The following is a 14982-nucleotide window of genomic DNA, read 5'->3' as shown; positions in this document are numbered from 1 at the left end:
CACCTCTCTTTGGAATGGGCACAAATATGGATCTCTTCCAATCAGTCGGCCAGATAGTTGTCTTCCAAATTTCTTGGCAGATATGAGTGAGTGCCTCCTATACCTCCTCACTTTCTTGAAATTGAAAGATTTCAATTTTTATTCCATCAATTCCTGGTGCCTTTTCTTTGCCAATTCCTTCAATGCACCTTGGACTTCCTCCTTCAGTATCATTGGCTCTTGATCCTATGCTACCTCTTGAAACAGCTGAACATCAACCATTTGCTTTTGGTACAATGACTCTGTCTATTCCTTCCATCTTCTTTTGATGCTTTCTGCATCATTCTATTATTTGCCCAGAGAATCCTTCAATAATGAAAGTCAAAGCTTGAATTTTTTCTTCAGTTCCCCCAGCTTGAGAAACGCTGAGCGTGTTCTTCCTTTTTGGTTTTCTGACTCCAGATCTTTGCACATTTTGTTGTAATATTTGACTGCAACCATTGCCACTATGAAAACCTAGAACTTTTTCTTCACACAGATAAGAAAGTTTGTATCCAGTGGCAGTCATTGCCATGCCTCCCCATACCCTGGCTCCTAGCAACCAGCAATCTACTTTTTATTTCTGTGGTTTTTACTGTTTAAGACATTTCACATAAATGCAATCATATTTGTACCTAGCTTCTTTTATTTATCATAATGTTTTCAAGGTTGTTCAGGTACTTCATTGTTTTCCATGGCTGAAAAATATCCCACTGTGAGAATATAGCACATTTTGTTTATCTATTCATTAATGATGGAACATTTGAAATGGTTCTACCTTTAGACTATTATAAATGATGTTGCTATGAAGATTCATGTACAATTTCTGTGTAGACATACAAGGGGGATTCAAAAAGTTTGTGGGAAAATTCCACTATTTTTTCATTCCATTTTTCCATAATCATCTTTAATCTCCCCCTCCCCCCTTCATATGTTTGCAATTCTCTTTGGCACATTGCTTGAAGTAGAATTGCTGAGTCATATAATAAGTCTATACTGAACTTTTCAGAACCAATTTCTGTATTGTTTTTCTATTTCACTTATTTCCACTCTTTATTATCCTTTCTGTTTGCTCTTCTTTTTTCAGTTCTTTAGATATTTAAAGTGCGTTATTGATTTGTGATCTTTCTTTTTTTGACTTTTTCAGTTCTAAATTCCCCTGTTGCTGTTGTTAAGTGCCGTCAAGTTGCTTCTGACTCAACAACCCTGTCAAGGGTTTCTGAGGAGTGGCTGGTGAGTTTGAACTGCCAACCTTGTTGTTGGCAGTCCAGTGTTTATCTTACAATACTACACCAGGACTCCAAATTTTGATGCTTTATATGCATCAAAATGTCTTGGTGTGCTGTATTTTAGCTTTCATTCATCTTAAGTATTTTCTAGTTTCCTCAGCGATTTCTTGTTTGAGCGATTGGTTATTTAGAAATGAACTCCTCAATTTTCACATATTTGTGAATATCCTAAGTTTCCTTCTGATATTACTTTTTAATTTCATCTCATGTGGCTGGAAAATATAGTTCGTATGATTTCAGTCCTTTAAAATTTATTCAGATTTGCTATCCTACAGAATGTTCCATCTGTATTTGAGAAGAATGGGCTTTCTGTCACTGTGAGGTGGAGTGTCTAGTAGACACATGCTGGTGTAGCTGGTTTTGCAAGTTGCTCAAAACTATTTCGTTGTTCATCTTCTGTCTAGTGTTCTGTTCATTATTAAAAATAGGGTACTGACGTTGTCAACTGTTAACGAACTATGATTGACCTTTAAAGAGAACTTGCAGAAGACTGATTTTCTTCCAGCCTACTCTGGAGTGAATGTAAACTGGATCATTTCAGTCAAATAACTGTTACTTAAGGCAACCACTGAAGCGTTTATATTTTCCTCCATCCCTTCTCCCTTGTAAGCACTTTCATCTCGACAGTACTAAACTGATATCAAGGCCAGATCAATTTTATTAAAGTTGGACTCAATGTCTTGGTGAGGAGTCCTGGTGCAGCGCTGTGGATTATGTGCTGGACTGCAAGGTCGGTGGTTCAAGCTCACCAGCTGCTCCTTGAAAACCCTATACAGGGTTACTATGAGTCAGAATCGACTTGATGGCACTTAACAACAACAACAACATTTTTAAACTAGTAATATTGCTTCATTTTTTAACATCATTAGATGTTAAAAAATGAAGCAATATTACTAGTTTAAAAATGACTAGAGAACGTGTGACCTAAACCCAAGAGATACCTTGGTATTTAAGATTAAGCAGGACATCAACTCAGACTGACTTTGGGAATTTAATGACTGCGAATTTCTAGGCTCCCTCTGTGCCTTGGAGTCCTCGTGTGACGCTGTGGGCTAATGCGCCAGACTGCAAAGCCGTTTGAACTGCAAGGTTGGCGGTTCAAGCTCACCAGTTGCTCCTCGGAAACCTTATACAGGGTCACTATGGGTTGGAATCGACTTGACGGCACTTAACATCAACATTAGGAGACCTGGTGTGGCGCTGTGGGTATATGCACCGGACTGCAAGGTCAGTGTGAACCACAAAGTCAGTGGTTCAAATTCACCAGCTGCTCCTCGGGAACCCTATAGAGGTTTGCTATGAGTCAGAACAAACTTGACGGCACTTAACAACAGCTCTAGAACTACTGCATGAAAATGCGTTTCAATAATTGCTAGGAAACATAGATTTCAATACTTCCCAGGAAATTCTCATGCACACAAAAGCCGATCTATCTGACAAGTATACTAGTATCATTTCCCTAGGAACACTATCTTTAAGATCTATAGTTCATGGAAATCACATTTATGATCTGTTTGCTTGTTGCTGCTCTATGCCATCGAGTTGGTTATGACTCATAGAAACCCTGTCATGTTTTCTTTGTCTTCTTCAGTAAGTGCGTCACACTTTTAGCAAGCAAGGTTGGGTCATCTGCATATGGATGGACAGTTGTTAAAGAGCCTTCCTCCAATCCTGAGGCCACGCTTCTTCATACAGCACAGCTTCTCAGATTATTTGCTCAGAATACAGACTGAATGTTGTCGTTGCTAGGTGCTATTGAGTCAGCTCTAACTCATAGTGACCCTACGCACAACAGAATAAATCACCGCCCACCCTTGCAACTCACAACTGTTGTTGTTTGAGCCCTTTGTTGTTATCACTGAGTCAACCCCTCTTCTTGAGGATCTTCTTTTTCACGGACCCTCTACTTTATCAAGCGTTAACACCCTTTCTCTGGAACTGGTCCCTTCTGATAATATGCTCAAAGTGTGTGAAAGGATTCTTGCCATCTCCCTTCTAAGGAGCATTCTAGTTGTACTTCTTCCAAGACAGGCAGTCTTCCTCCTTCTTTCAGCTGTCCATGGTACTTTTAGTATTCTTTGCCAACACCATAATTCCAATGCATCCAGTCTTCTCTGGTCTTCCTTATTCAATGTCCAGTTGTCACATGCTTATGTTGTTGCTGTTGCTAAGTGCCATTGACCCGTAGTGACCCTGTATTGGGTTTCCGAGGAGCAGCTGGTGAGCTTGAAAAGCCCGACCTTGCAGTTCAAATGGCTTTGTAGTCTGGCTCATTAACCCACAGCACCACACATATATATGAAGTGATTGGAAATACCATGGTTTAGGTCAGGTGCACTGTAGCCCTCAAAGTGACATTTTTTATCTTTAACACTTTATTACAGATTATTAGTAGATTTGACTAATGCAACACAGCTTTTGATTACTTGACAGATGATTTCATGAGTACTGACTGTGGATCCAATTAAAATGAAGTCCTTGACAATAGCAGTCTCTTCTCCATTTACCATGATGTTGTTCACTGGTCCGATTGTGAGGTGTTTTTTGTTTGTTTGTTTTTACATTGAGTTGTAATCCATACCGAAAGCTATATTCTTTGATCGTCATTGAATTTTGAGTATGGTGAAAGAATACAACCCTGACTCACAGTTTTCCTGATTTTAAACAACACAGTATCCCTTTGCTCTATTTGAACAACTGCCTCTTAGTCTATGTATAGGCTCCACATTAGTACACATCAGTGTTCTGAAATTCCTGATCTTAGTAATGTCATTCATAATTTATTATGATCCACACAATCGAATGCCTTTGCATAGTCAATACCTTTCTGGTATTCTCTGCGTTCAGATAGCTTCCATATGACACAAGCAATGATAACCCTCGTTCCACATCTTCTGAATCTAGCTTGATTTCTGGCAGTTACCTAACTATGTACTGCTGTAACCACTTTTGAACTACCTTCAGCAAAATGTTACTTGTGTGTGATATTAATGATACTGTTTAATGATTTCCGTATTCTGCTGGATGACCTTTCTTTGCGTGGGCACACATATGGCTCTCGTCTATATGTCTTGACATAGACAAATGAGCATTTCCAGTGTTGCCTCTATTTGTTGAAACATGTCAAGTGATAGTCCATCAATTCCTGTGGTCTCGTTTCTCGCCAATGCCTTCATTGCAGTTTGGACTTCTTCAATACCATTGGATCTTGATCATATACTCCTGCTGAAATGGCTGAAAGTCAATCAATAATTTAGTTCTAAGTTTGCCAGTGCTGCCACAACAGAAATTTATTGTAAAGAACAGGACTGTAGTATCCCACAGTTCTGAAGGTTAAAAGTCAAAATCAGGTGTCGGGCATGCCGATTTCTTCTATGGACCTGTATCCTAGTTCCTGGCCAGTGTCACCATTCCTTGGTGCCTGTCTTCCTCCTGTGTTTGTCTCTGTGTATATTCTGTGCTTTGTTTAACTCAGAAGTGATTAGGTTTTAGACTCACCCTACTCAGCATAGTAAAAGGAAACTTCTATTTGCAAGGTTATATCTGTAAGTACAGCAGTTAGGATCTCACACATATTTTGGGGGGATATAATTCAACTTATAACAAAAACTTACAGCATTTTACAAAAATACTTAATGATAAGCCATGTTTAAGGATCTACACTACCTGGACAAATGATTCTGGTATTGAGCACAGGAAGGCTTTCTTTGCTGGCTGCCACAGTTGAACCAAAGCTGGAGGAATCAGTTTGGGAAGGGCTAACGCTTGCCCGACAATCTGGAGACCGAGGTGCAGTTTTAACTGTAGGCAAAAAGTCCAGATTAAAAAGAGGTAATGATAAAGTTATTAAAAAAAATAAGCAAGCCACTATAAAACCATGGCATAAAAGAGTTTCGTGTAAGTTTAAATGAGTCAATGGAACTGAAACGATTACACTGTGTCTTTAGATTTACTATATGGAAGAAATCTTCCACAGTAAAGTGTCTTGATTGCTCAGCTCAAGTACTAAGATCGGAAAATGGCTACCATAGTTTCCGGTGAGCAGTACTCCTAATTGGATATCACCAATACACACTTACTTAAAGGTACATAGAAATTCTGAAGCATGATGAAATTCTGAAAATGTATAATGTATATTGGCCAACACACTATTTTTCTCATCAACACTGGATGAATGATCAAGTTTAATTAACGAAACTCCCAAAACATGTGAAACTAATGTTTTCTTCTAGAAAGGGAAGGAAAAAAATAATTTGTTTTCAGATGAAACCAATATACTGTTTCTGCACTTCTCAATTAATCAAAGCAATTATGTGCCCAGAACTCTTCTATCAAAGCTCTTGTTAAAGCTCACGACATTTTGAAAATTATTCCAGAGCACAATTACTCTCAAAGTAAACAACAAAAAGAAAGACTTAATTCTATATACTCTAAACCAATCTAATAAAACCAAATAGTATCACTAAACTAATTTAGGAGCTACCGGAAGGTGATTAAAAAAACAGTAATCCTCAAACTCAATTAAAAAATACTCTAAAACTTAATTATCTTTACTCTCCCTAAGACTAATTATAATTTAGCTATATTAATTTTACACTCTATCCTCTTTGTTCAAAAACAGTCCAGTTGTACTAAAGAAAAGAAGCAAAACAGTTGCTGTTTCTTTGACGGAGGAGACTCCTGGGGCTAATTTCTAATGAAAACAATCTTTTGATGTTCACCTCTGATAAAAAGCAGAATGGGTCCTAATGACTAAGATTGATGTTCCGTTGTAAGTACCTAAATTAATGTCTCATGGCTCTCCTTAAATAAAACATCTCATTAAACATATTAATGTTCTGCATTTTGCACAATTCTGACATATGAATTCAAACAAAATTTAATAATAACACAATGTGTCTGCTTCAAAAATTGATTATTTAATACAGAAACACTTGTACTATTGCTATTGATTCTTACTATATTGAATTACTAGCCAAAATATAGGATCAAATATTGCACAAAGATTTTCCTAAATCTACATCTATTCCAATATAAATATCTGTATCTCTCTCTATTTTTTTTATTACTTTGGAGCCTACAATGGAAGTGCACAGTCTATGGAAGAATGAGAATGGTAGTTGGTTGGAAAACCATTGTTGCTGTTGTTGTTGTGTGCTGTGGAGTTGGTTCCCACTCATAGCGACCCTGTACAGGGTTTCCGAGGCTGTAAATCCTTACAGGAGCAGAAAGCCTCATCTTTCTCTAGTGGAACAGCTGGTAGTTTCGAACTGCTGACCTTGCGGTTCGCAGCCCGATTTGTAACCACTACGCTACCAGAACTTTGTTTTATAAAACAATCTTCCAAAGAGAGCCATATCTCAGAGGGAATTTATCAAGCAACACTCTGTATGGACACCAACGTCAGTCTGACTTCAGTCCATTTTCTTTGGATGAAGGCATATGAGGCACCTCCTCAACAAATTCAGAGATGAAGTAAATGTGAGATAATAGAATTACATATTTAAAAGATTTTGACAGAATGTAATGATTGGTGGGAAAAATAACAACACAAAGAAACATCAAACTCACAGGGACGTGTGTAAACTATTATGATTGTTGTTGTTGTAGTAGTTAAGTGCCGTCGAGTCAGTTCCAACCCACAGCGACCTTATACAGGGTTTCCGAGGCTGTAATTTTTTATGGGAGCAGAAAGCCTCATCTTTCTCCCATGGAGCAGCTAGCTGGTAGTTTCAAACTGCTGACCTTAAGGTTCACAGCCCGATTCATAACCACTATGCTACCAGAGCTCCTTAAACTACTATGATTGGATTAAAAAAAAAAAAAAAATCTCAGGTAGTCTTAGTAACATCAACAACATCCAGAATGACTACTATCTGGGTACCAATACACTATCACACTACAGAAAGTATTTGGAGAATTTATTCGAAATGTTGTTGTTATTAAGTGCTGTTGAGTCCGTTCTGGCTCATAGCAACCCTGTACAGGGTTTCTAAGGAGCAGCTGGTAGGTTTAAACTGCTCACCATGAGGTTAACAGTTCAGTGCTGATCCTACAGCACCATACCAGGAGTCTATAGAACAAAGGCGTGTAACCAGGAAAACAAAAAGTTTGAACTCCTTAAATTTAAGATTGGTAGAGGAACTTAAGACACAAACTGTAAACAGAGGTAAAAGGTGTGGTAAAGGGGTTGTAGTACCACAAAAGTTGTTTCTAGCATCATTTAAGGGCAGTTATGAGAAAGAACAATAGGTATAGCTCCAGAAGTCAGAGTTCCCTCAATAGAGCAATACAATGTGTGTGAAACTGCTTTAAAAACTAACTATACAGAGCAGTATCATGCTGATAGCTTTAATGGTAACACTTACATAACTAGGGGGCTTCAAAAAGTTTGTGGGAATATGGATTTAAGAGATTAAGGAATTTTCTCACACATTTTGAAGCCCCTGCATACATAAAATTTTATTAATAATAACTGACTATAATCATGGCTGGGTAAGATGGAGGGTCAGAGAAAGAGTAAGATCCCCAATGAGATGGATCAGCCAGGTGGCATCATTGATGGCGTCAAGTGTGGCAGCGGTGGTGGGGTTGGCCCAGGATCGGACATTGGCACCTGACAACAACAGCAACATAATCATGGCTAGAAAAATGAAGATAAATTAGAGTTCAATATAAATACCGATTTTAACAGAGCTGATTACTATAAGAGAGAGTCAAGGTTATGGAGTATATGTCATTAATGTTGTTGTTGTTATGCGCCGTGGAGTCGGTTCCAACTCATAGCGACCCTGTACGGGGTTTCCGAGGCTATAAATCTTTACAGGAGCAGAAAGCCTCATCTTTCTCCCGCAGAACAGCTGGTAGTTTCAAACTGCTGACCTTGTGGCTTGCAGCCTGATTCGTAACCACTATGCTACCAGAGCTCCTTATATGTCATAATAGGGACAAATAAAGTCTAATAATGGTTATAGGATATGTTCACGTTAGCTCTTTTCCTGGACTAGAGATAACTAATGTCTAAGAAGCTGGTATGGCGTTGTAGGATTAGCACTGGACTGGTAACTGAAAGGTAGACAGTTCAAACCCACCAGCCACTCTCAGAAAACCTTATCTAGGTTCTCTGAGTTGGAACTGACTCAACTGCATACAACAGCAACAAGGAAAGATCTAAGATATACAATATGCCTGCATTAGGTGTATGCTGGACATGTAGCGTCTAGAAATCTAATTTCCCAGTCCCTAAAGCTGCTCCTTGGAAACCCCATACAGTGTTGCTATTGGTCAAAATTGACTTGATGACACTTGACAACAACAAGAAGAGTCCTTCTAAGAGAATAAATAGATCTGTGTTGGAAGAAGTACAGCCAGAATACTTCTTGGAAGACAGGATGGCCAGATTTTGTCTCTCATACTTTGGACATATTGTCAGGAGGGACCTGCCGCTGGAAAAGGATATTATGTTAGGTAAAATGGAGGGTTGGAAAAAAAGATGAAGACCCCCAGAGAGATGGATAGGAACAGTGGCAGCATCAACGGGCTCAAATGTAGCAACGATTGTGAGGTTGGCCCAGGACTGGGCAGTGTTTCATTCTGTTGTGCATAGGGTCGCTATGAGTTGGTACTGACTCAATGGCACCTAACAACAACAACAAGAGTTATGGTGTGGTGCTGTAGGATGAGCACTGGACTGCTAACTACAAGGGTGGCAGTTCAAACACACCAGCCGGTCCTTGGAAACCCTACACAAGGTCGCTGTGAGTCGGAATCAACTTGCAACTGTGAGTCGGAACCAACCTGCAAACTGTGAGTCAGAGCCAACCAATTGTATTAAGAGTTTTTAATACAATTAAGGAATATTCTCCCGAAGTTAACGTAATTAACTGTAGTCATAATAATATGAATCATGATAATTACAGCAAATACTCTTATGTTACTCTGTGCCCAGGAACTTTTCTTGGCATTTTACACATACTAACTTAATAACTCTCATGCCAACCTTATAAAGTAGTAGATGCATTATCTCATTTTACACTGAGCCACAGAAAAGAAAAGTAATATGCCTACGTTTGTATGCAATGAAAAAGCAAAAGAAAAAAATTTCATGATTGCAAAGAATTCTGAAGTACTGACTTGTTAGTGGTACATCATTACTTTCATATTATTTTCACATCTTCATTAATGTTTTAATTCCTTATTTTTAAACTCCATCATCTTAGTTATTTTCCCTATACAATTTATAATATCAGCATATATTTATTTTCAAGTAAAACCTAAAAAGCAGAGAAGTTAACATTTTTTAAAGTAATTAAATGGATGGCAACTAGGTGTCCTATGCTTTTAAAGCTTACTTCAGCAATAAGAATTATGAATCCAGAATGTTGGTTAAGGAATGGGATTCCTGACGCTGCTGAATCATTTAAGTAGTGTGCCAAATTTTATGAAGTGAGGTCTGCAGCTGCCATATACCTATCAAAGGAATCTAATTTAAGTGTCTCTCTCTCCCTCTTTCTTCAGGAAAATTAAGATAGCCTGGTTTGTTTCTGTAATCCTTAGTTTATTATTATAATCTTTAGATTATTATTATAATCTTCAGAAAAGAAGGATATATAAATTCTTGACAATAATCTTGGTCTAAATTAAACTCAATGCTTTACTATTTTTGTATTCATGAATACCTAAGCTTTCACTTTCGAGCGGTCTTGTCAAAAAATTAAAAATAGAAACAGCTTATTTCCAATGGATAAGCTTTTTGAAAACTAAAAGCAAAAGTACATTTTGTTGCATCATCGTTTTCTTACCAGGCAATGATTCTTTTGCGTCATCATCTTTAGCCTCTTCTTTAGAGTCAATTACTTCTGTGCAATCATATTCAGGAGGTGGATTCACTGCTTCACAGGGATGAACAGTCTGCTCATCTGTAGCTTTAAGTCCAAGAAGAAGACAAGTATGTTTGGGCAGCAAAAAGAAACCCCACAAACATTGTGATATGCTTAGGAAAGGAGAATTGAAACATACCAAAAGAAATTTAGCATTCCCTAAGAAACACTATTTAATAAATAAACTTGGGGGTGATGCTTGTGAGCGTTAGACATTAAATAAAGTGGTCAGAATATTTTTATCAGGAATTTTTAAAGTAAGACATTCTGTAAGAAATACAAGTCCAACCAAAGGGCCTGATTCAATAAGCTACAGCTTGCAATGTGTTTTAATTATTTATATTAAAATTAACATTTTGTAAACTACTACATTTTTTAAGTAAATACACTATATTAATAAAAAATAACGAAAATAAAGGCTGAGTTTTCTGTAGGCTCTTTAAAAAGCAATGTAAGTATTTAGAGCATGCATGAAGGGGTTTCAAAAAACAGAATAGAAAGGTAATAGAAGTTTTCTACAAACTTTTTGATGCCCCTACTGTGTTAACAACAACAACAACTATGTTAAGAAGGAGCTCTGGTAGCGTAGTGGTTCGAAACTACCAGTGGGAGAAAGATGAGGCTTTCTGCTCCCGTAAAGATTTATAGCCTCAGAAACCATATGCAGGGTTGCTATGAGTTGGAACCGACTCCACAGCCCATAACCACCAAGTTAAGAACATGCTTTCCTATTTTCAAAGTAGTTTACATTATTTGATTTTCTTTAATTGAAGAATTCAAGTTTCCAAATAAAAATATTAAAAATATAGAAATACTATACACTCATTTTCAATTTTAGTTCAATGTTTCAAGGGTACTTTAAATATTTCTGAAACTGTACTTTATGCATCATTAATATGTTGGCTCTTACTATTAAGCAATGTTGGAACCGGCCTGACAACACTTAACAACAATAAACTATTATATCAAGAAACAGTCTAAGTTTCATGACAAATTTCACTTTAATGGCATTATCTTTTACCCTGTCTTCAAACACTGTTGTCTTTTTTTTAAGTTTATCTGGTCTGACCAATATGAAAACTCCATTATTCTTATTATCTGAATGTTGCTAAATCATTCAAGAGCATTTTGTTCACTGTGTACCTTTTTCGGCTTGTTCAATGATTTGCCTCACAGCTTTCTTTAAACTGTTTGCCCGCAACATGATTTCTGTGGGTTTCATGGTTTTCTGTGAGGATGTAGAGTCTTCCGCGAGCTGCTCCTTGTTTTCACACAAGGATTCTTCACTTGACGATTCTACAGGATCTTCTTCTACAATGACAGGGCTCACGCCTGGGGGTAAGGGAAAGGCTTCTGTTTGCAAAGCCTGGAGCAGTTGTTCAAGTTTCTCATTGAGGACAGAACACTAAGGAAAGACAAATACAGCAACAAGAAAGAAAACCGAAACATAGATCAGCAGGGGAAGGAAATACAAGAAATTTTAAAGTTCAAAGTTTTGCAAGTTGAACCATTAGAGAAACACTAAGATTCAAATGAGCGATATTTCATTGTGAATAGGTTTTTTTTTCTTAGACAATACCTCATCTACCAGCAGTTCTGCTCGTGTCAAGATTTACAGGCTTGGAAATCCCATACTGAGTTACTGTGAGTTGGAACATAATCACCACTAACCACCACACTTAAGTGAGATGGGAAAGATGGTATTTTAAATTTATCGGGAGGGAGTCCCTCAGCGGTGAAAATGGTAATGTGTTGGCTGATATCTAAAAGGCTGGAGGTTTGAGTCCAGCCAGAGGTGGACAGGCCTGGCAAGCTACATTCCCCAAATTCAGCCACTGAAAACCCAAACCAACATAGTTCTATTCGGACACGTACAGACTCATCAGGAGTTAGAGTACAGTGGATGGGAACTGGAAGAAGAAATTTATAGGGAACAAGCCTATATCAATTAGTGCTTACTATCAATTGGCTACCTATTATGATTACACTTTAGATAGTGTATGGGCTAAATAATTGATAATGTTCATAAAACAACAAACATGCACAAGTCTTATGTAAATGTCATTGATTTATATCATTTTCTCTCCATTTTACATATATAAATAGTTATAATCTTTGCAGAGGTATTTTTCCTGAGAAGAAAACAACAAACATTTTATATAAAGTCACACTGTTGTTGTTGTTAAGTACCATGGAGTCGGTTCCGACCCATAGTGACCCTGTACAGGGTTTCCAAGGCTCTAAATCTTTATGGGAGCAGAAAGCTTCATCTTTCTCCTGCAGAACGACTGTTAGTTTCAAACTGCTGACCTTGAGGTTAGCAGCCGGATTCCTAACCACTACGTTGTTGTTGCTGTTGTTAAGTGCAGTCGAGTCAGTTCTGACTTATAGCGACCCTGTATCGGATTTCCAAGGAGTGGCTGGTGAGTTTGATCCACCAACCTTGCTGTTCAAACCGACCTCGAGATCAAGTGCTTATCTTATGTTTCCACACCAGAACTCACGCATTACAAACACACACACACGACATAAACTTCCTTTTTAGTATATATAAAAAAAAGTAATCAATTCACGGTACCATTTTGGAGGTCTGGTCAGTTTTAGTAAGTTAGCTTTCAAAGCTTAGGTTTTGCAAAGGAATGAACAGCCCTGACGGACTATGGACTTGAAGAAAGAACAAAACAGAAACCTGCACAGGATAAAGAGGATAAAGACAGAAAAGTGTAGAGAAAGATAAACAAGGTCTTTGTTCTGCTTTTGTTTTTTTTCTGTAGTTGTTTTCCGCTCTTTTCTTTGAATTACCAGAGGTAAAGAAACAGAGCAGAATCTGTCTCTGCTATCCCTTAATATACCTTTTATCTCCACACAATTTCCAGTTCTTTCCTCTGCTATTTATTATTTGTCTTTGATGACGTGCCAAGACAAAGTTATAGCAGAAATAGTTTGGAGACAAAAGTGTGGCTAGAGAGGGCTTCTGTTTTCGGAAACTCTCCACAGAGTAGAAAAAGATGAGAAAGAGGCTGAAAGTCGCAAAAGTATGTTTATTTTCGTTTTGTTTTCCTGTCACTCAATTAAAACACATGAATAGCATAAATTGGAGGCAAGAGTGGGGGAAGGAAGCTAATTCCTTTGCAACCCCAATATAACCAGACCCTTCCTAAGACTGTCCTGTCATGAACTTGTACAAACAGTAGCTTTTGAGGTCCATGAAAATGTTCTTATTTTAGCTGCTGAAGGGGACTTGAATGGGGGAAAGTCTGTAAAGAAAAAGGCAGTGCAAGAAACAGAATCCCGAACAGGGCGGAAGACTATATATATAGTGTTTCAAGTATTCTACAAACATGGCGCTGGGAGAGAGCTTGACTGGCCAACTGGCATGGAAATAGAAATCCTTCCTCTTTCTACTCGCCCCACCCGCCAGGTGTCAGGCACGGGGAGAAGGGAGTTAAGCTACAGAATTCAATCTCTCAAGTGATTTTCAATGAAGCAATTTGCCTACCTATTTAAGGGTAATCATAACATGTTGTTGTTGTTGTTAAGTACCATGGAGTCGGTTCCGACTCATAGAGATCCTGCATAGGGTTTCAGAGGCTGTAAATCTTTACAGGAGCAGAAAGCCTCATCTTTCTCCCACAGAACAGCTGGTAGTTTCGAACTGCTGACTGTGAGATTAGCAGCCCGATTCGTAAACACTACGCTACCAGAGCTCCTAACCATAGAATACTACAAATAGAAACACAAAAAAACTTCTATCAGATTCAGAATTTTTTCATTAGTTTAGCGTTAAAACACAGTTCAATGTTAAAAACACTGTCAGCAAGACCCTCTGATGCCCTGAATGTGCCTGTACCCTCTTACTTTACTGGCCATGGTATCAGCATCAACAGAATTTTCCAACGTTTTTCCATATTCCTTCTCAATTTTGGCAACGAAGTCTTTTACAGTTTCACATAATATGCTAGGAGAAAAATAAATGGTATATACTTCAGTAAATTTAGTGAGTTCATTTCCTTTGAATTACAAGCATATTTTAAAAAAAAAACAGATTTTAAAAGGATAATTAAATTATCAAAATATCTGGGTCATTTCTAGTACATTAATCGATACTTGTACTTGTTGAATAATAAGGCCTAAGTAAGTTCAAGACATTCTAAATGACACATACATGAGTAAAGAATAACCCTGGTTCTATGTGATGAAAATAAAACAAGATTTTCTCAAACATTTAAATTCCGGAGAAGAGTACTTTTAGATCCTATTAAAAACAAAGCATTATCCTCTGCAGCGTATGTGTTTTCAACACAAGGCCTGCAGTGTTGAAGAAACAAGGCTAATAAGCATGTTGTCACTGCTGCTCTCCCGTTCCTCACATGGCAATATGCAGGTCTCCCCCACTATCTGAAAACAAAGCATTCCGATGGAAACTTTCATAAGCCAAAATGGCATAAAGTGAAGAAGCAATCAATTATTATTCAATGATAAGGGAAAACTTTTTTAGTGTTCCGAGACTCAAAATATAACCTACCAAATTATATCCCACAAGATGTAAAACCTTAAAGACCACTAATAGTGTTCACAGACATAGCTCAAAGCTTTGCTGGCTTGATCCTGAGATGCTGGGTGTAGTTCTTGGAGCAGGAGCTTGGAGCTGCTCAAACTCCGTGCTGCCACGTGAATACATTGCTGCAAAACAAATGCTGAATGCTAGTTTTGCTTTTTGCCTTTTTTTCGTGAAAGTGAACAACCTCCTCAGAATTTTTTTTGGTTAGCAAGCACAGATCTTAATGTAGGTCTTT

At 37.8% G+C, this 14982-nt stretch overlaps 1 protein-coding gene across 2 annotated transcripts in view; it reads right to left on the bottom strand.

Annotated features, from left to right (window-relative positions):
- The window catches only part of DGKH (diacylglycerol kinase, eta), a 251394-nt gene that overhangs the window by 31563 nt on the left and 204849 nt on the right, over positions 1-14982 (bottom strand). For both annotated transcript variants that reach the window (XM_006837609.1, XM_006837610.1), the window contains exons 14-17: positions 14045-14144; positions 11330-11591; positions 10109-10231; positions 4974-5108 (exon numbers count right to left, since the gene is read on the bottom strand). In XM_006837609.1, the coding sequence (XP_006837672.1) occupies positions 4974-5108; positions 10109-10231; positions 11330-11591; positions 14045-14144 (620 nt within the window). The remainder of the gene's footprint in view (positions 1-4973; positions 5109-10108; positions 10232-11329; positions 11592-14044; positions 14145-14982) is intronic.

This window comes from Chrysochloris asiatica, unplaced genomic scaffold, assembly GCF_000296735.1.
Source record: "Chrysochloris asiatica unplaced genomic scaffold, ChrAsi1.0 scaffold00022, whole genome shotgun sequence".
In the NCBI taxonomy this organism is placed as follows: domain Eukaryota; kingdom Metazoa; phylum Chordata; class Mammalia; order Afrosoricida; family Chrysochloridae; genus Chrysochloris; species Chrysochloris asiatica.
Note: the sequence above shows the minus strand (reverse complement) of the source record. Positions and strands in the feature narration are given on the sequence as shown.